The following is a 19,456-nucleotide window of genomic DNA, read 5'->3' as shown; positions in this document are numbered from 1 at the left end:
CACTCTTGTCAATTTCTGTTACTTCATGGGAGTAGCTAAGACCACTGTTTGTTTCTCAGTCTGGACTAATGTTGTCGTCCTAAGCTTTTGATGTCCTTACTGACCTCTTGAATTCTGGAAATCTGGGGCAATAGAGAGAGTGTACATTTGGAACAGAAGCCAACTCTGTCAGTTAACAGTTCAAATTCCAGCCCATCATCTAACGGTTCTATAACTTCTGACCCTAGTTGAGCTTTGTTTTCATCTGTAAAATAAGAGAATAAATATTCCATGATGCTGTAGGGAAGAGTCCTATCTTCCCAATGGCAAAACATGTAAGAAACACTGGCATCTCCCTTTACCTCATGCTTCCTCACTGTCACAATTCTATAGTTTCTAATCATGACCTAATTTAAAATGCAAATACACAGATTTCATCATATTTAGAATCTGACAAGACTAGCTTTTCCTATACTGGTGGTTCTCCATCCTGGGTGACTTCTTCCCCCAGAGGATACAGGCAATGTCTGGAGACGTATTTGGTTGTCACAGTTAGTAGTGGAAGGGGTGTCTGTGCTTCTGGCTTCTAGTGGATAGAAGACAGGAGGGATGCAGCTAACCCACCCTAAAATGCACAAGAGCACCCTCCACAAAAGAATTATCTGGCCCCAAATGTCAGTAGTGCTGAGGTTGAGAATCTCAATGACCTGAGGACTTAGTCCATTCCTCTGACCAGAAATCTGAGTGTGTGTGTGTGTGTGTGTGTGTGTGTCCATTCCAGAGCGTGGAGAGGGAATGGTTGAGGGGAGTAACTCAGTGGAGAAAGGATGGGAGGGTGCCAGGAGAGGACCATATCCTGCAGCATCCCTGTATGGAGCACCCTCCTTTACCTCCCAACCCTCCAGTCCTGTATCCTCTGTGACACTTTCCTTGAGCCCCTGAGGACCCACGTCTCCCTTCCCTGGTCTCTCAAGGACCGCTTGCTGATTTGTAACTCACACTGCATGCATCCCTGTGTATTCTCATTTCACACCTATGCCATATACATTAGGAACTGAGCAATTAGGATTCACGCCTTCTCCTGGTGGCTTACAAAATGGCCAAGGGAAGCTGGCATCTGTGAGGTCTTGGCATTTTCCTGGTGAAGGCTGTTTTGAAACTTCTTATGCAAGTGGCTGCTAATGGACTGATAATTGGTTTCCTGGCTTCCTTATGAAGTGTGAAGTGCTAGCCTGTCAACAAAGCATCAAGTGTTGTGCAAACCACCATCGGTTATTTGTATCTTCCTTCTATTGTATCTCTTGTGGAGAAAGAAGGGGACAGGGTTATATGGGAGAGGCTCCCATATGGTGCTTTTGTAAGGAAGCCAGTGAAACAGGCAGAGTTTCTGGGAAGGTGAAGGGTGTTTGAAACCTGGGGGGCACTCTCTCACCAGGACCCCGGGTTGAGCACCAGTTCTCCAGGTAGAGCCTGGCACAGGGTAAGAATGCAGTAAGAATACTGTTGAATGGATGGGAAGTGCCATTGTTGCCACCTGCTCTGGAGCAGCGATCCCTGGAGATGTGAATCAGCCAAGGAGGAGGAGAGAGGAAGAGAAAAGACGCCGGTTCCATCTTTTCTTTCAGAATGCTTCTCACGGTGAGGAACATCATCATCTTTAAAACCGAGATGAAAAGAAAGACCATCTACTGAGCATCTACTACTGCGAAGGCAGCTCGCAAGCCAACAAAATGATTCTGAAGTCCCTGCTCGCTGCAGAAAATGTTTTGGAACATGAAGGCAAGAGTGTACTTGTATCGTCTCGGCAGGGCCATTCCCGAGTAAGGAACTGTTTTGAAGAAAATGTTGCAAGAGAACAATGCACTGCTGTGCACTTCTCTGGACAAGTGTTCAAAGAAATCTGAGCCTTCAAAACACCCCCCAACTTCAAGTCCTCTTCTAAACCCTCAGAAGGAAAGAATGACATTGTTTGCTAAATATGTGTTAATATTTATCGTGACTAATATTGAAACTTAAGGCACTTAAGCTGACATTTGCTAGAGGTGCTTTTCTACGTATATTTATGACCATATTATAAAACAGAGACTGACTGGACTATTCTATATTGTTATAAATGCTTACAGATATTGTCCTTTTTTCTACGGATCACATACTATTATAGGATCACACATCTATTATAGGATCACACACTATATTATATATTTGATCTGGGGTCAGGAGGAGAATGCCATGTTTTAACTTTATCCCTCGAAGAATGAGCTCTGTATAAATGACCCACTTTAGAAAGTGGTTTTCAAGTGTTCATGATGGAAAATGTGAGGACCATCCGTATCATAGTTGTCTTTTCCTGTAAATATGATCACAAAGGCTTAGAATTGGGGAGTGCAACCCCATCAGATAGATCAGCAAAGCAAATTTCAGAGAGAAGCTGCCCTGGCTGGAGCTAGGAAACTGAGCTGAGACTAAGACACAGATCTCCAGATGCTGAATCCCTAATTCTCTCAGGGCACCCAGATCGTCTTAGTACCATCTTTCACCATGAGTTAGACCAGGAGTTCCCTGAAGGCAAAGCCTGAGACCCAGGGATGCATCAGATTAGGGGTTGGGGTCTCAGTAGAGAGGAAGCTGACAGATGGCACTCACTTGCGACCTTGCTCATGGTGCAAAAGCCTGGGGCCAGCACATCCTCTCTGGCCTCCTCCACCAGAGGCAGCATCCCTGAGACTCCAGCCATGTTTGTTATACCGACATGATCAGAAATACCTGAGTGATGGCAGTACCTTGGGGATATCACCCCCCATCTCCCAGAATCATCTGGAAGAAGAAGTGCCATCCTCCCCCCCTCCCCCCACCCCTAAGAAGAGTGCCTGCTTCACGGTTCTCATCAATAAGCCTCAGGCTCCTCTTCCTTGTTTTAAACCACAGAGAGTACCACCCGGTACCCGCCAGGACTCCTCTGCCCTCTGCTTCTTCTCAGCTGATTGTAAGCAGTGCTCAACATCCTGTCAGCTTTCCTCCTGGAAGCAGAGAGCCTGCTGAGCAGCACTGACTGAAGTTTTCAGAGATTTCCTGAAAGTACTTCTAAGAGCCAAAAGGGCAAATAAATTCCTGGAGGGCTTGAGTGACAGACCACCCCCACTCCGCCCCACCTCCCAGAGGCAGCATTCTGCTACCTGCATGTCTCAGTTTGTGGAGCAGGGAGCTTTATCCTGGTTCTAAGTCACCAGCTGGCTCTGAGGCACACTTCACTCTTGCCAGCTCTCTGCTCTAGAAGTCTGACCCTTTCAGTTCTCCCTGCCTTGTTTCTCCCAGATGGATTTCAGAGATGGAGCCCCCACGCTCCCTGGGACTCTTGCAGTTCAGACCTTTTGCGTTCTGAGGACCTGACTCTGACCCGCTCTGCAGGGCTCCATTCGACCCGCCCATTCTGCCCTAGGCTCATCTCTGAACCTGCCCAGTCCTACTCCCTGCTAACCTCCCCTGCCCCCTGCCCCCTACCCCCAGCTCCCAGGGTGCACGTTGTCAGGCACTATATCCTAACCACATCAGGCCAGAGATCTCTGACTGATTCCACGCAATATGTTTTTCAATAATTTGATTTGCTTAATGTACATCTAAGAGCGATTTGATCTTTAAACCTCTGCAAGAATTTTTACGTAAAACTCACAGGTCATCAAAAATGCGTTGCCCACTACACAAAGTGATTTTTTTGGTTGTTCAAGACGTAGTCACTGTGGTATGACCTGGCCCAGCCACTCCTGAGCCAAACTCTCCATCATCACAGATATTCCTTATAGTCTCCCAGGTTACTCCTCTCCCTGCCGCGAGGGGCCAACATTCTCTACGAGGCAGCACCTGAGAAACCCACCGAGAAGGGAGACGAGAAGTCAGGCTGTCGGCCCTTCCCTGGGGGAAGCAGATTGTAAGAGATGGAGGGTGGCGGGGGTGAGCATTGGGAGAAAAAGAGACGACAGCCCAGGGAGGGAGAACCTTTGACGTCTGAACAAAGACCAAGCCTGCTCCTTTACACACTGCCCCCTCACGCTAGCTGATTTCCCTGGGAGCCAGGACTTAAAGTATTATTTGCGCCGGAAAGCAAAGTCAGACCATCCCAGAGGAGGGAAGAAAAGAATCCTTGTTGTCCCCAGAGAACAGAGCACTCAACTCCAACCCTTTCTCCCAAAGATCAACAATTCAAAGACAGCTGGATCCCAACCCCTCCCTACAGCTGATGCAAGAGGAAGCAATCGGATGAAACCCGCGAGTCCCGGCACGGTCATGGTATCCCGCAGCACCCCCAGGCTGGCAGGGTGTCTAGAGCCTTACGAGCTTTGCCAGCACCTTCCACCCTGGTTCGACGGTGTGGCGTCACCAACAACTAGAAGGGTGAGGAGGAAACGTCTGGGTTTGACAGTGCTTGCGAGGGTCACCGGGGAGAGGAAGGCACTGTCGAAGAAGCCCCGGATGTCAAGAGCAGTCACGCTCAGTGCTATACCGTTCACGTCACTGCCAGAAATGAGGACTCAGCCAGAGATGTTTCAAGAAAGAGAAGAAGCCAACCAGAGTGAAACTGTGGTTACGACCCTACGAGGTTCCCAAGGACGGGGCCCCCAGATAGGCTAGGACATGGGTCCCTGGCTTCTGCGTAGAAGCGACCCCCCTCCCCGCTCACTTACACACGCAGCCTGGCTTCTTAGCCGACCACTGGTTATTCTTTTGGCACGTGATTGCCTTCTGCCCCACCAGCTCAAAGGCAGGCTGGCACTCAAACTGGAGGGTGTCCCCGTGGCGGAACCGGGAGCCTTCCCGCCGGCCGTAGGCAGGTACACCGGGATCTCCACAGCTGCCCTGCTCGATTTCTGCAAGAGAGGAGAGGAGAGAACAGACACACGTGGTGACTCCACACCGCCCGAAGCCGGGGCGTGATGCTGCACCTCCGCCACGAGGGCAGGGCTCAGACAGACCCCGTGGGCTTTTGATGAGAAGCCCTGGGAGGAACGGGCCCTCCGGCTCTGGGACTCCGCACCCATAAGGAATACTCCAGGTGCTTGGCTGTTTTTATTCAGGGAAGGTGGTTGTATGTTCCCTGTGAGACACTGTCCTAGGAATTCACAGGTTCACAGGGTTTGGAGCCTTCTTTACTGACTGGACTCTGCATTCAAATTATGCCTGTTCCCTGGTAGATTTGAGGCCCAGTCCCTTCCTGAGCAGTGAAGGTAAGAACAAAATGGGAGGGAGGCTGCCTTTGTGCTGCCTGCCTTTCCCCCACCCAGAGATGATGTGAGAATCAATACCCACTGCCTTCTGACCTGGAAGCATTTTCACGAAGATATATTTTTAATTCTGTTTGAGACAGGAGCAGGTAAAATGAAAAAACACAGGACTCATTAAGCATGCTTTTAAAGTTCATGGATCCAACAGTGGTGAGTCGCACAGGCAGTGGGTTCCCCCAGACAGCTCTGGAGGTCTGGACTCAGGGCGTGACGGGTGGAGGCCTGGTGGGAGAGTCAGTCAGGACTGAGACACCCCAGGGAAGTCCTCTGTCCTGGCCTCGGCCTTGGAGTTTCCTCCGGAGTCGCCCCCCACTTCTACGAGCTTGGTGCTGTGAGAGATGAAGAGCAGGAGCAGAGGAGGGGAAGGAGTGGGGAGCAGGAGCTCGGTTCGCAGGGAGGAGGGCACCCTCAGGAAGGACTCCGAGTCATGAATGAAGTGACAGATGGTGAGGTGAGGACAGCAGGAGTCCTGTGATTCAGGGGGCTGGGATAGTGGGAGTTTTTGGACACCTTCCCAGGACTGTCAGGCCAAAGCGACACTGCCTTTTCCGTGGGCACTGTTACGGGCTGTTGGAGTCACAGTCCCTGAAGTTGGGGTGATTCTGCACAAAACTCTCTCACCACAGCTGTTGGGTCCTGCGTTCAGGTCTGGCGAGCCCCAGGCACTGCTGCCTTATCTGGACGGTGACCATGGTCACCTTCGTGGTCCCCCTCCCTCAAGCCAGGGCCTCCAGCCCACAGATGAGAGCAGGCAGAACAAGGTGTTCTTTGGCTGGGATTGAGTGAGTGTGTATGTGTGTGTGAGAGAGAGAGAGTGTGTGGATTTGTGTGTGCAAGAGAGAGTCAGAGTGTGTGTGTATGTGTGAAAGAGAGTGTGTGTGTGTTAGAGAGAGTCAAAGTGTGTGTGTATGAGAAAGACAGAGAGACAGTGTGTATGAGAGAGAAAGTCATTGTGTGTGTGTGTGTGTGTGTGTGCATGTGTGTGTGTGAGAGAGAGAGATCTAAGTCAGACAGCTCTTGCTGTCCCTCGTTTCGGGGAAAAGAGGGTCTGCGTGACCAGGCACGAGGCCTGAGGACTCCAGTGCGGGTCAGCTCACCCTCCTCTCATCTCAGGCATGCCCCTGATGGCTCCCTCTGCACACGCCTGAAAGCACAAGCCAACCCTCCTCTGAAGACAGCTCTCCTGCCAGGCCTGGGCAAGCGCAGCCATGGAGGCGCTCCCGGGAAGGTGGCCACTCTGCTGCAGGTCCCGGAGCCCCAGGAGACCTGAAGAAATGGAAGCAGGGTCCCCGAGACAAGTCAGCATGGAGAAGTGAGCAGCAAGGCCCCTCCCTGTGCTGTCCCCAAGCATGCTGTCTCAGGGACACAGGACCTGGGTGAAGACTTTCACTGTGGACCCTCTGAGAGCTGAAGGAAGTTACCCACGTGTGAAGACAGAGCTGAACTCACTGTGTGGGAGGGGACCCAGGTGTAAGGCGTTCTGGGGAGGCCCAGGTATGCTGCAGAAGAGGTAAATGTGGGTCTACCTGCCTACACCCCAGACCACACCAGCTAGTCTGGGGGTGTGATCAGCGTGAGAGAACAAGCATCCTGAGGGGGAGGAGGGAAGTCACTCTGCTCTCTCCACTGAGAAGGCCTGGCCCCGTCCACACCCATTCCATTCCGCCTGCTGTCAGTATGATCAGAAGCATAGAATGAGCACCTACTGTGTGCCAGTCTCTGTGCCAGACACTTGGGACCTGGACGTGGGCTCTGGTCTCAAAGACTAAACAGTCCAGACCAGGAAGCTAGTGTTCATGACACAGGGTGCACACAGCTCACACTTGGAAGGTGGGGCTGGAGATGGGGTGTGGGTAGTGAGGCACTAACCTTGGGAGTGAAATTTTAGGGAGCAGCAGGCACTCAGCCAGCTAGACAAACATGATCTCAGTGCAGTGTCTTGATTTTTAGAAAATCAAAATTGATGCCTATAAATCAAATCCAACAGGAAGAGAGATACTAGAACTTTAATAAAAAGACCAGATCTGACTCAGCACTTGATGACTCACCTTGCTTGCCTCATCCTAGTCCTGGGCATCAGAGTCATTTTTGAAATTTAAAAAAAAATTTGGATATTTTGCATTCATCTTGGTTTTTAATAACTAGAACAGTAAAATATTGGGCTGGCCAAAAGTTTATTCACGCTTCTCCATAAGAGGTTATGGAAAAACCTACATGAATTTTTGGGCAATCCAATATTATTTATTGCTGAGTTCTTTGGTGCCCCCATGGCTCTCTCTTCTCAGCCCAGTCTCAGCCCAGGCATCAGGGGAGACTTCTGGAGGAGGTGACATCTAAGCTGAGGCCTGAAGTCTGTGCGGGAGCCAACAGGTAAAAAGAACAAGTGGGATTCACTGCAGTAATATTCGCAACAGCCAAGACCTAGAAACAACCTACATGTCCACTGATGGATGAACAGACAAAGAAACTGCGGCATACATGCACACTGGGATGTTTTCAGCCACAAAGAAGGAAATTCTGCCATTTGTGACGTGGATGAACCTTGTGGGCATTATGCTAAGTGAAATAAGTCAGAGAGAGACAAATGCCAGATGATCTCACTTATAAGTGGAATCTAAAAAAATAAAATGAACTCACAGAAACAGAGTAGAATGGTGGTTGTGGGTGGGGGGGAGCAAGCGTGGGAGTAGGGGAACGGGTACAGGTGTTTGAAAGACATGAAATTCCAAATATAAGATGAACAAGTCAGGGGAGGTGCTGCACAGCATGGTGATTCTGGTTAATGACACTGTAGTTGTATTCTTGTAAGTTACTAAGAGAGTAGATCTTAAAAGTCTTCAACACACCACACACACGTTGTAAGGTGATGCGTGATGGGCGTATTAACTAACTTTCCTGTGGTAATCATTTCACAATATATGCACATATTTAATCAACGCGTTGTTCACCTCAAATTGACACAATGTTATGTGTTAATTACATCTCAATAAAGTTGGGAAAAAGAGAAAGGCATTAGTGGGAGGGAGACGAGAGGAAGGACCCTTCCTGTGCTGCAGGAGCCCGAGCAGAGGCACAGAAGTCAGGCTGTTGGCAGGACTGCAACCCCAGCAGTGATGGCAACTCATCACTGTGATCACAATGAATCAGTAGTTCTGACGATGTGCTGGCAGCCGCTCTGAGCATTTTACACATGGTTGACTCCTTTCTTCCTTACAATGCCACTGTGAGCTAGGTACTACCATTCCCATCTTAAAGGTGAGGAAACCAAGGCACAGAGAGGTCATGCAATTACCCAAGGTCATATAGCCTGGAAATGGTGGATCTAAGGTCCAGACCCAGTTTGTATGGTTCCAGGGCTCTTCACCACCACGCCACATTGCCTTTCTATAAGCACGAGTACTTTCCACAAGGTGATGAGGCATGAGAGCGGAAGAGGCAGGCAGGGCCAACCCACAGAAGGGCCTGTGCGACCTGCTGATGAGCCTGGACTTCAGAGTGTAGGCAATGGCAGAGGGTGGGGACTCGGGAAAGGGTTTCATTTCACTAGGCATCTCATGATGTGGGTTTTAAATGGTCACCCTGACTGCTGCCTGGAGAATGATCTGGGGGTAGCGATTGTGGAGGCAGGGAGATCACTCACGCATTCAACAAGCATTGGCTCATCTACTTAGGGTGACCCTCGACACGGGGCACTGGGGCTGGGCAGAGTGTGCAGAGCACAAGGCAGACACAGGTCCTGCTACCTGGAGCTCCCTTTCTAGAGGGAGGCTCCTGATCTCCGGGGGCTGTGTGGAAGTTTAGAAAGGAGTGGCCGCAGGGGAGTGGAAGGAGCTCACTGGTTACTGGCAGGAGGCCGAGTGTGATGACGGGGCCGGCACAGGGTGGGAGAAAGGGATGATGATCCACAAAGAGGAGATGACTCGTGAAGAAAGCATTTCTTCAAAGTGAACAAATAGAAGTCAGGTGGCAACTTATGAGGATTGTAGACTCGAGGGGGCAGTGGAGCAGGGTTTTTAAGGTTGAATAAACTAGGCTGTAATTACATGATGGGGAAGGGGAGAGAGGGAGAGACAGAGATGGAGAATATGACTGAATGAGAGACACTGAATGGTCAGCTGAAATGGACAGTAACAGCGTGAGGTTCTGGAGCAGGCAGGAGGCCCGGGACCAGTGCACGCTGGGGGCTTGCCTTAGAGATCAGGAAGCTCCCCTTCCCTCGTGATGCCAGGAGGGCAGAGGTGACCACAGCGACCTTTCAGGAAGGACAGCAGGAGGCTGAAGGAGCTCTTGTGATGACACAGGCTCTACATTACAAGCGGAGGAGGAGGATGGGTCATGATGTTTGCTGAAGGCGGGGGACCACTCGTGGGGAAAAGAAGGCAGCATTGAGCAGAATGTCTGCCACAATCCCCTGGAGAAGAGGAATCGTGGCTGGACACACAGCCATGGACCCCGGGTCCACGGAGGGGCTCAGCTCGTTTTCAGGGACACCCGTGAGCAGGGCTGTGTGGCTTGTCCCAGAGCCCCCGTATACTGGTTCACATGCACGTGGAGAGAAGGAAGGGCAGTGGGCAGGGAGGTGAGGCTATTGATCGAAGAACAGCTGATGGTTGATGCTAGGGGCCGGGGTTGATGGGGGAAGGATGTGAACAGAGTAGGTGGGGGAGGGGATGGGGAATGGAGAAGCCAAGAGAAGGACGTGAATGGAGTAGAGGGAGGAGGGGGTGGAGGAGCAGAAGGCACAAGGGGCCTCGGAGCAGCTGAGTGGAATCCAGGTTTCACAGGTGCGAGAGCAAGGTCCTCACCCCCAGGAGGTGAGAAGGCTGAGAAACGGAAAAGCAAGTGGCGGCGAGACTCAGGATGGAGAGGAAGAGGCTGGCGACCTGGACGAGGAGGGAGTGAACAGCAGAGGTGGAGACAGCCGAGGCAAAGCAGAAGGGTGTGCACGTAGGTGGAAGGCACTGGAGAGCAAGCACACGAACCCACCTCTCAAGTGTCAAGTTCACGGGGTCTGCGGACAGGAGCTGCCCGCTCTGGAGAGGGCTCCTAGGAACAGTGATCTCGGGGGAAGTCAGGTTTAAGGGTGCATTTGGTGAAGAGGTCCAAGATATTGAAGAGAGGGAGGTACAGACTACAGAATCAGGATTGGGTGGGGAGTCAGGAAGAACAGAGAGTGTGGCTCGAGAGAGCCTTTCGGAAGACTAGGAGGCTGGGGGCTGGCTTCTGGCCCTCAGACACCCTATGTCTTGATCTAGACTTTCCCTCCAAACCCAGGGTCAACCCCGGCTGGAAACACATGGGAACCAAGGCCCCATTGCCCTCCTGCTGGAAAAGGCACGGGAACCTGACCCTCCCGGCAGATGCTGACCAAATCTGGGGTCAGAGCCCAGAACTGAATCCCTAAGTCAAATTCTGACTTGGAGAAGATCATGCATGCAGCTTCCTGTTCTCTGGCTTAATAGAATTCTATTTTATAAGTGTTTATCTGTCTCCCTCCCTCCTTCTGCCAACCAGAAGTGAGCTGGTGAACACCAGATGCGAGCTTCAAAGACCCTCAGAATTCCATCTCCACCTGCGTATTCACTTTCCTTCTTCTCTGCTGTTTTATCCCTGACGTCTGTGATCAACTGTACCATCTTCTCCCCAGGTTTTCCCATTTCTAATACCAAATTGGAATCCACTTTCATGGCAACATCTGTAGAAAAGGAGCTGCATCTTGCGTCTCTATAAATTCACTACTTGATGAGCTCCAAGAAGGGAGCGCCACACAGAGGGAGAGGGGCGGTGAGTGTGAGCTAGGATTCATGGTCTTTCCAGTGGGGTGGGACGTCATTCATTCCTTCATTGATTCACTGTCCCCTCGGCCTGGGCTACAGTGTCCCCTCCTCCCTGATGTCCCAGGGCCCACTGCTCACGTGACAGACTTCAGCCTAAGATGTCACCTCTTCCGAGCTCTTTCCCTACCCAGGCTTCCAAGATGTCTCCCTTTCCCTTTGCTGTCTTGGCACTCTGGTCTTTTCCTTTGTGCACTGATTTGCAAGTATCTCTCTCTTCATTTCAGTAGTTACTTTTCCAGACACTGCACATGTAGCAGTGAAAGAAAAGAGCAAAACCCTTCACTTTCCTGGAGCCTACTGTCTGTGGGGCATCAGGAACAAGCAGATTCACATCACAGCCCCTTGGTGCCCCGCTGGCCGCCAGGTGGGCTCCTCGTTGCTCCTCTCCCCACCCACTGGAACGTAAGCCCTGCAGAGGCAGGCATGGGTTATGCATTGTTGATCACTTAGTACAGCGCCTGGAGCAGAGAGCATGCTGCTCAGTGTGTGAGCACAGCTGATGTGTGTTGCACGGGAACTGTGCCAAATGCCAGGCTCAGTGCTAGCGATGCAGAACTGCCCGACCCACGGCCCCCTGCCCCTGCCCACTCACAGTCAGGTGGGGTTAGACATAGTTACAGTGTACACGTGGGATGCACCTTATCACACCACCCCTGCAGGTGTAGTAAGGCAGCTCCGACCTCAGCCTGGGGCTGGGAGAAGCGGAAAGACTTCATGGAAGTTTCCCAGGCAGACAGGGGAATCAGCCCTTGCTGACCACTTCCTGTGGTTCCTCTTTGCACCGTCTGCTCTCCACCCCATCCCTCATTGCCTCAGCCCACTTCTCTTTAATTTCTCACCTGGGCATGTCATCAAGCAAAAACTGTTCCCCTGCCCCTCCCCTGGACTCCGTACTCTGCAGAGCAGTGCGAGATCGCTAGAAACAAACATCCGATCATTAGTGTGCCCTGCTCATTGATTCTTCCATGGCTTCCCATAATCCACAGATGAAAACCCTAACTCCTTGGCACGGCAGGATCTTTGCCAACCCCTCCCACCCTGGCTTCATCTTTGCCATCTTCAACCTTGAGACTTAAACACCATAAAAAGGAACCACCTTCAGGGAGGCAAAATAACACCAGGATGACAAATGAGGGCTCTGAAGTCAGAAAGTCCTGGGTCTGTATCCTGGCTCTGACAGTAAGGAATAGACCTTGGGTATCCTTCCTATCCTCCCTGAGCCCTAGGTTTGTCACCTGTAATATGGAAATGGTAGTAATAACAGCCACCTTGCAGCATTGTTTTGAGGATTAAATGAGTATATGTATATCAGACAACTGTCAAAACGTCCAGCACGTGGCACATAACCAGTAACCAGGAGGGGTTTCCTCAAGGTCATTACTGGCCTGCTGCTGGCGGATTCCAGCCGGCTCTCACAAGGCTCTAAGTTGGTGCCTGCTGTCCGCTCCTCCTTAATGAACACCCCCGCTTGTCTGTCAAAGAATCTTCTTTCAGTGTCAGCTCAAGTGCTTCCCACTTGGGGATGTGCCCTTGAATCATCCAGGCAGACTTAGCTTGCCCTCCTGCTCTCTCTCTCTGTCACTCCCAGCCCCCCTTGGACAATTTATTTATTTCTTTATTTTGAAGAATGGAAGTTCAGTGTGGCAGGAAATGAGGATGAAAAGAGATGAGCCTGGAGAGATGGACTGAGGAGACCATGAAGAGCCCAGATCAGCTCCTTAAAAATCCCACCCCTTCTGCTCTTTGTATCTTTGGAACCAAGCACAGTGCCTTATTCATCCTGAGGGCTCCAGACCCGTTGTTCAACCACAGACTCCTGACAGGTGACCAGGACACCTTAGGTGCTTTAGACGACCTCTGGGCATGCCTGGATCCCATGGGTTTCCTCGGAACCACGTCCTACTCTATGTTTCTCCTGATGATGGGAAGGTCACAAGCAGGCAAGAGGCGGAGCACACCTGTCTGTGTGTCTCTGGGAATCTGTGCGCCGTTCTCTGCACACAGGTGTCACGGATGGAATGGAGGTGTGGGTGGATGTGGTGCGTGACATTCGTCCCTCCCACTCCTTCCTCCATCACACTGTCATGGATGTGTTCACAGGCTGAAGGACGTTGGGACACAGGGGTGAATATGGTGAATATGGGTGAAGATAAACATAAAGAATATCCAGATTGCCCCATACTGTTTGCATCAGCCCCAACTGGAGCTTGCCATCTGCAAAACCCCATATATTCAAGGAATATATTTCATTGGCAGACTGTTGTAGTTTAGTTGCTAAGTCATTTCTGACTCTTTGTGATCCCACGGACTGTAGCCCACCAGGCTCCTCTGTTTATGGGATTTCCCAGGGAAGAATACTGGAGTGGGTGGCTATTTCCTCCTCCAGGGGATCTTCCTGACCCAGGGATAGAACCCATGTCTCCTGCATTGGCAGGCAGGTTCTTTACAGGGGCGCCACCAGGGAAGCCTGTGCTGGCAGATTGCTTCCTGCTAAGTTTCAATGGGACAATGCCCTCTGCTGTTTACCACCCTTAGCAAACCTCTGGGTCTGGAGACTGAGGAAGCGTTAAGGGTGTCATGGAAACTCAGTGAGCATCTTAGGACTGTGACCGATGTCATTCCTTGTTGAAACTGGAAAGTCTGGGCCTTTGAACTTATTGGGGTAAAGCAAGAAGAGGGAGAGGTCCTGAAAGTTACAGACCTGGGACTGAAAATGGCCACGTGCTTGGCACTCTGAAAGGAGGAAAAGCGGGGTCCAGAAAGGAGCAGAGTCAAGAAGCTGGGCTGTTGCCCTCAGCCTTCCTTCAAGCTCAGCTCCAGCACCATCTCTTGCAGGGGCCCCCCGATGCCCCCGCCAGCGTTCAGTTCTGGAGAAGGGGATGAAGGCATCGCCTGCAGAGGGCTAGACTTGACCACCTTCTCCCTGCTTGCTCTCAGACTTTATTCTGCGGAGGTTTTAGCTTCAACCCTAGGCTGTTAGCCTGCTAAGTTAGCCTGTTCTCCCTTGGGGATGTCAGATCAACTCCTTTCCACCCTACAAGCAAGTTTTAGTTTCAGACATCAGCTCCTCCAGGGAGCCTTCCCTGATGCCCTCGAGTATTGTTAGTGGCCCCTCCTTGCTACGTCCCATTTCCTCTGACTCTAGTGAAGACAGACTGTGACTTGGGTGAAGGCACAGCTTGTCTTTTTACCCTTGTATCCCCTTGCAGTCTGAACAGTGTCTGTAATATAATAGGTGCCTAGATGATGCTGAACGCACAGGTGACCTTATTTCCAACGTGAGTCCCCTGGACTATTTGTCATCCTTCCTACATGATCGCTACTGCCCTGATCCTCCTTATCTCCAGGGTCAATGTCCCAGCTCCTTTCTCCTCTGGGCCAGTCTCCTAGATTCCCCATGAGGCCGCCAGATTCCAGGCTCCAAGTCAGGAAGCAAGGAGACTCCCAGATTGATGCTAAAACTTGTTAGCAAGTTGTATGTAATTTTATAATGTTTCTGGTAAGTGCTAATTGCCTGTTCCTTAAATATTTCTTGTTCTGCTGGGAAGCAGAGCAATTGCAACTGTGAATGTGCTTTCTACAGCTGGCTGCCCTCATGGAGGGGGCCTGAGTTTCCAAGATTCGAGGATGTGGATATCGATGGAGTTGGAGGCTCCTCCCCCACCCCGACCTGGGATTGTGACAAACAGAACAAGAAGAATTTCTGGGAAATAAATCCCTCAACTTTTTCCACCCAGGAGCTTGAACTTTTAATGGGAGGGGATGGTGATACTGTGATACCACCTGCCTGCCCCAAGGAAGCTTCTCTCTACCTCAACTGGGGCACAAGGGGTATTGATGCTGATGGGGTCAGGTATGCGTGGGGGAGGGTTCTGCCCTCAAATGCCCCACGCCACCTGTGGGAACATTTGTATCCTGCCAACCTCCCATCCCTGGGCCAAGGTGTCCTGTCCTGTGTGGAATTTCCTAAGAGTTGGGATAAAAGGAGGCTAAGGTGGGGGTGGAGGTAATGCTGAAGCTTTGGGCCACGAGTGTAGGTTGGAGGGAGAGCTGCAGGACTGGGGAGGCAGCAGAGGGGAGCAGGCTTTTAAGCTGAGTGTTTCCTAAATGCTAGGCCCTATGCTGGTGGCGCAGTGGTAAAGAATCTGCCTGCTGTTGCAGGAGGCGCAAGAGATGAGGGTTCGATTCCTGAGTCAGGAAGATCCCCTGGAGTAAGAAATGGAAACCCACTCCAGTGTTCTCGCCTGGAAAATTCCATGGGCAGAGGAGCCTGGCAGGTTACAGTCCAAGGGGATCGCAAAGAATCGGACATGAGTGGGCTACTGAACACACACACACACACCCCCCACACAGGCCCTATGCTGGGGGAGTCCCTGTATGGAGTTCTCTCAAGACTCCTATGTGATGAATGCTTATCAGTCCTTCTTCACAGATGAGAAAGCTCAGGCTCAGGGAAGCTGAGGGATTGGCTGAAGATCATACACACAGCCACTGGCAGAACTCGATTGTAAATTGGGTTTGTCTGACCCCAGAGCCTATGGGGACAGTGGAGAATGTGGGCTCTTGGCACCTGAGTGCTGGGAGGTGGTAAAGCAGGCCAAAGGGAATTGAGTGGGTATAGGGGAAGGGTGCCTGACTGTGCCAGGCCCTGGGCTAGGCCCTGTAGGACTGGATACGTTAATAAACTGTTATCTGCCTAGAATGGGCTTTTATAGGAGCCAGCACTTGGAATTATCATCACAGAGGGCCTATGGATGCCATGTGAATGATTGTGCTTTATCCTGAAAGCAGTGAGAAGTTGTCATCTGGGACTTCCCTGGCAGTCCAGTGTTTAAGAATCTGTCTTGCAATGCAGGGGATGTGGGTTTGACCCTTGGTCAGGGAACTAAGATCCTACATGCCATGGAGCACCTAAGCCTGTGTTCTACAACTACAGAATCCTCAAAGTGCAACGAAAAATTCTGCATAATGCAATGAAGATGCCGTGTGCAGCAACTGAGACCTGATGAAGTCAAATAAGTAAATAAACATTTTTTAAAAAAGGGTTTTTTTTCTTTTCTTTTTTAATGTAGCAGGAAGCATGCAGATTTGGATTCTAGGAAGACCACTGAGCTGCCTGAGGCAGATGGCTGGGGCGGAGGGAGAGGTGACGAAGGCCTCGGCCACATCAGTGACAGAGGAGCCAGGATGCTACAGGAGGAGAACTGGGAGAATCTGGGGACCGAGTCAGAGACGGGAGAAGGAGGAAGTGGAAATGAGGCTGTGTGATGGCGTGGATGGTGGCGGTGGGTATGGAGATGGGGTGAAGGGGGCGTAGGGGTGTGGGTGGAGATGGAGGGCTTGGCTTTGGATGGTGCTAATGGACTGAAAGCTCGTGTCTCCCCAAATTCATATGTTGAAGTTCTAACCCCCAGTGAGGCTATATTTGGAGATGGGGCCTCTAAGGACATAGTAAAGGTTAAACAAGGTCATAGGGCGGAGACCTGATCTGACAGGATTAGTGTCCTTATGAGAAGAGATAGCAGAGAGCTTGCACTCTTCTTCCCAATCCATATGCACATATCCAGAAAAGGCCTTCTGAGGACACAGAGAGAAGGAGTCACCTGCAAGCCAGAAAGACATCTGCAGCCATCTGAAGCCAGCCCGGACCGGAGCCTGCATCGGCTGGTGCCCTGACCTTGAACTTCTAGCCTTCAGAATCCTGAGAAAATAGAGTTCTGTTATTTAGGCTCCCCAGTCTATGGGATTTTGTTACGGCAGCCAGAACAGACCTAAGCCAAGTGTTGGGCTTGAGCTATCCAAGGGGGAAGCTGTGTAAGATGTGTCACAGGTAGACTGATGTCTACTGGGGAGCAGATTTGAAAGTCCCCAGGGTTCAGGCTAGGCTGAAGCCATGCGTGTAGATGTGATCAATGGTGGAAGGTTCTAGAAAGAGGATGAAAGCTGAGGGCCTGAGAAGTGCCTGCCCTGAGGGAACCATGCAGGAGCTGAGAGGGAGCAGCCAGGGAGGAGGAGAGGACCCAGGAAGTTGCAGGAAGAGAGGCCCAGAGCAGATGGAGGGACCAGTCACACCGGGGTTCCAGGGAAGCCGGCCACCCACCTCTTCCACAAAGAAGGGATTGACTCATCATGAAGGTGTGAGACCCTCAAACACAAGGTCAAAGGTGGAAGGACAAAAAGGGAAAAGCAGGCTCATCCCAACATGTAATCCTTCCTGGGCTCTTCTTCCTGCTGGACAAGGTGCCAACTCTTTCTGAAACCTTGACTGAGGCCCTTGGAGACAAGGGTCTGCCTTCTGCCACTTCTGCCTCCACAAGCTTCACCATGGCCACCGTGAATGACTTCCTTCCCAGCCAGCCTAGGGAGTGCAGGGGAGGCAGGGACCCAGGCCCAGGGCTATCTGAGGAAGCACGGGGCACCTGGGGACAGGCAGGAAGACTTGCATCCCTGCACAGGAGGATGTACCCCGGAGTGGAGGACAGTGGTCATCAGGGCCTCCAGGGCACGCCACCTCTGTGCTCCAGGCAATGTGCCAGGAGCCTTTTGTAATCTCATTTCATAACACTGCACAACAGTGTGAGACGGTCGACATTATTGCCTCCACTTCACCAGTGGGGAACCTGAGGCTCAGAGAGACTGTATGACTTGCCTAAGGTCAAACATCTGGGGCTGTGCTGGGATTCACCAGCTCGGGTCCAAGTCCAGAGTCCGTTCTATCTCCACAGAACCTGCTGCCTCTGTACCCGGAACCCGGGTAGCTCCTGTGAGTTACTGAGGTCTCTAGATGCCCAGACTCTCTTCTCTCTTCCTACTTTGTCATGGTTCTGAGGAGAAGTCCTCCGGCCCACACTTGGTTTGTGATCAGCAGTCACATAGCCTTATGTTTTTAGGTCAAGTCTATGTGCCCCTACTGTAACCTCAGCACCCAGCTTCATACAGGTCACATATCAATCAATACTGAGTGAAATGGACAAATGACCTCATCCAATCTCTACTAACAAGGAACCCAGGCTCACGATCTGTGGCCCACTAGATTAGGGCAGAACTTTGGTTTCCATAAAGATTTTGTAAGGAATTGAAATTCTGCAACTTTGGTATAAGAGGAAAATCATGGGCTTTGAAGCCAGAGAGACCGGGGTCGAATCTCAACTCTGCCAGATCCCACACTTCTGTATGACCCTGGGCAGGTCACTTACCCTCTGAGTCTCTGATTCCTCTTCTATAAAAGAGCAGCCACCATCACAGAGTTGCGATTATGGAATGAGATGAAATGGTACTTTTCAAACTAGTGCTTAGCCACAAATCCACTTTTAAAAGAGGGCTTAGAGGAGGAGATGGAGGCAGGGTCAGAGGCCTCCCTGCTGGGCATCCCCATCCCAACATGTGAGTGGCCCCCAAGGGATCTCAAGTCTTTGCCTGACACTGTTTGTGCAATGAACATTCAAGGAGACAATGAATGTTCAGCTTCTGGTACATCATAGGCTCTCCACAAATGATGGGCCCCTTTCTTTTAAAATGAAATCACACCAAATGAGCCCAGTTCCCCTTTCCCACATAACAACCCTTCAAATATTTGGACACAGCTCTCAAGTCTCCCCTGAGTCCACTTTTCCCTGAATAAGCATTCAGGGGGCTGTTAACCTTTCTCACTGGGTTTGACTTGAAGTCCTGTCCTTATCCATCTCCAGCTGGGGTCTCCACATCTCTGCCCAATGCTCTGATGCCTGATCAGAATAGAATAAAGAATCACTCACTCCCTGGGATAAATTCTAGTAGCCAATTTTTGAACATTCAAACAGGACTTGCTATTTCTCCCCATTTCATCTTATCCTGGTACTTTAGTCAACTGCTCTACCCTGTCGAGCTCTTTCTGCACGCTGTTTGCTGACTGTAGTGACCACCATCCATCTCAAACTCCTGTGACTTTGGTCTTATTCAAGCCGTGAATAAGATATAGAAAGATCTGGGAGTAAGATGGAAAGATCTGGGAAAGTGGATGGTACAGAATCATTCCTCCCCACTTTTGGTAACTGCTAAACATCTACACAACTTCCGAAATGGGGAAACCTAGAAACTCTGAGTCTAAATCCACCCCCATGTCCAAAGAAGTGAGTGGCAGAGCTTGGGCCTGAATCACGGTCTCTTGATTTCTTGCCTGGGCCTCTTTCCTGCATATATAACTTTATGTGCCAGAAGAGCACATTCATTTAACTACCTCTGTACTCACTCTCTGCTGCTGCTGCTGCTGCTAAGTCACTTCAGTCGTGTCCAACTCTGTGCGACCCCATAGACGGCAGCCCACCAGGCTCCCCTGTCCCTGGGATTCTCCAGGCAAGAACACTGGAGTGGGTTGCCATTTCCTTCTCC

General features: G+C 51.0%; 1 protein-coding gene across 4 annotated transcripts in view; it reads right to left on the bottom strand.

Moving 5' to 3' along the window:
- CSMD2 (CUB and Sushi multiple domains 2) overlaps positions 1-19,456 on the bottom strand; it is a 689,612-nt gene that overhangs the window by 270,310 nt on the left and 399,846 nt on the right. For 3 of the 4 annotated variants that reach the window (XM_027537925.1, XM_027537922.1, XM_027537923.1), the window contains exon 13: positions 4,656-4,838. The exons of the other annotated variant lie outside the window; for it this stretch is intronic. In XM_027537925.1, coding sequence (XP_027393726.1) covers positions 4,656-4,838 — 183 coding nt within the window. The remainder of the gene's footprint in view (positions 1-4,655; positions 4,839-19,456) is intronic. 4 annotated transcript variants of the gene reach the window in all.

This window comes from Bos indicus x Bos taurus, chromosome 3 (assembly GCF_003369695.1).
Source record: "Bos indicus x Bos taurus breed Angus x Brahman F1 hybrid chromosome 3, Bos_hybrid_MaternalHap_v2.0, whole genome shotgun sequence".
Taxonomy (NCBI): Eukaryota; Metazoa; Chordata; class Mammalia; order Artiodactyla; family Bovidae; genus Bos; species Bos indicus x Bos taurus.
Note: the sequence above shows the minus strand (reverse complement) of the source record. Positions and strands in the feature narration are given on the sequence as shown.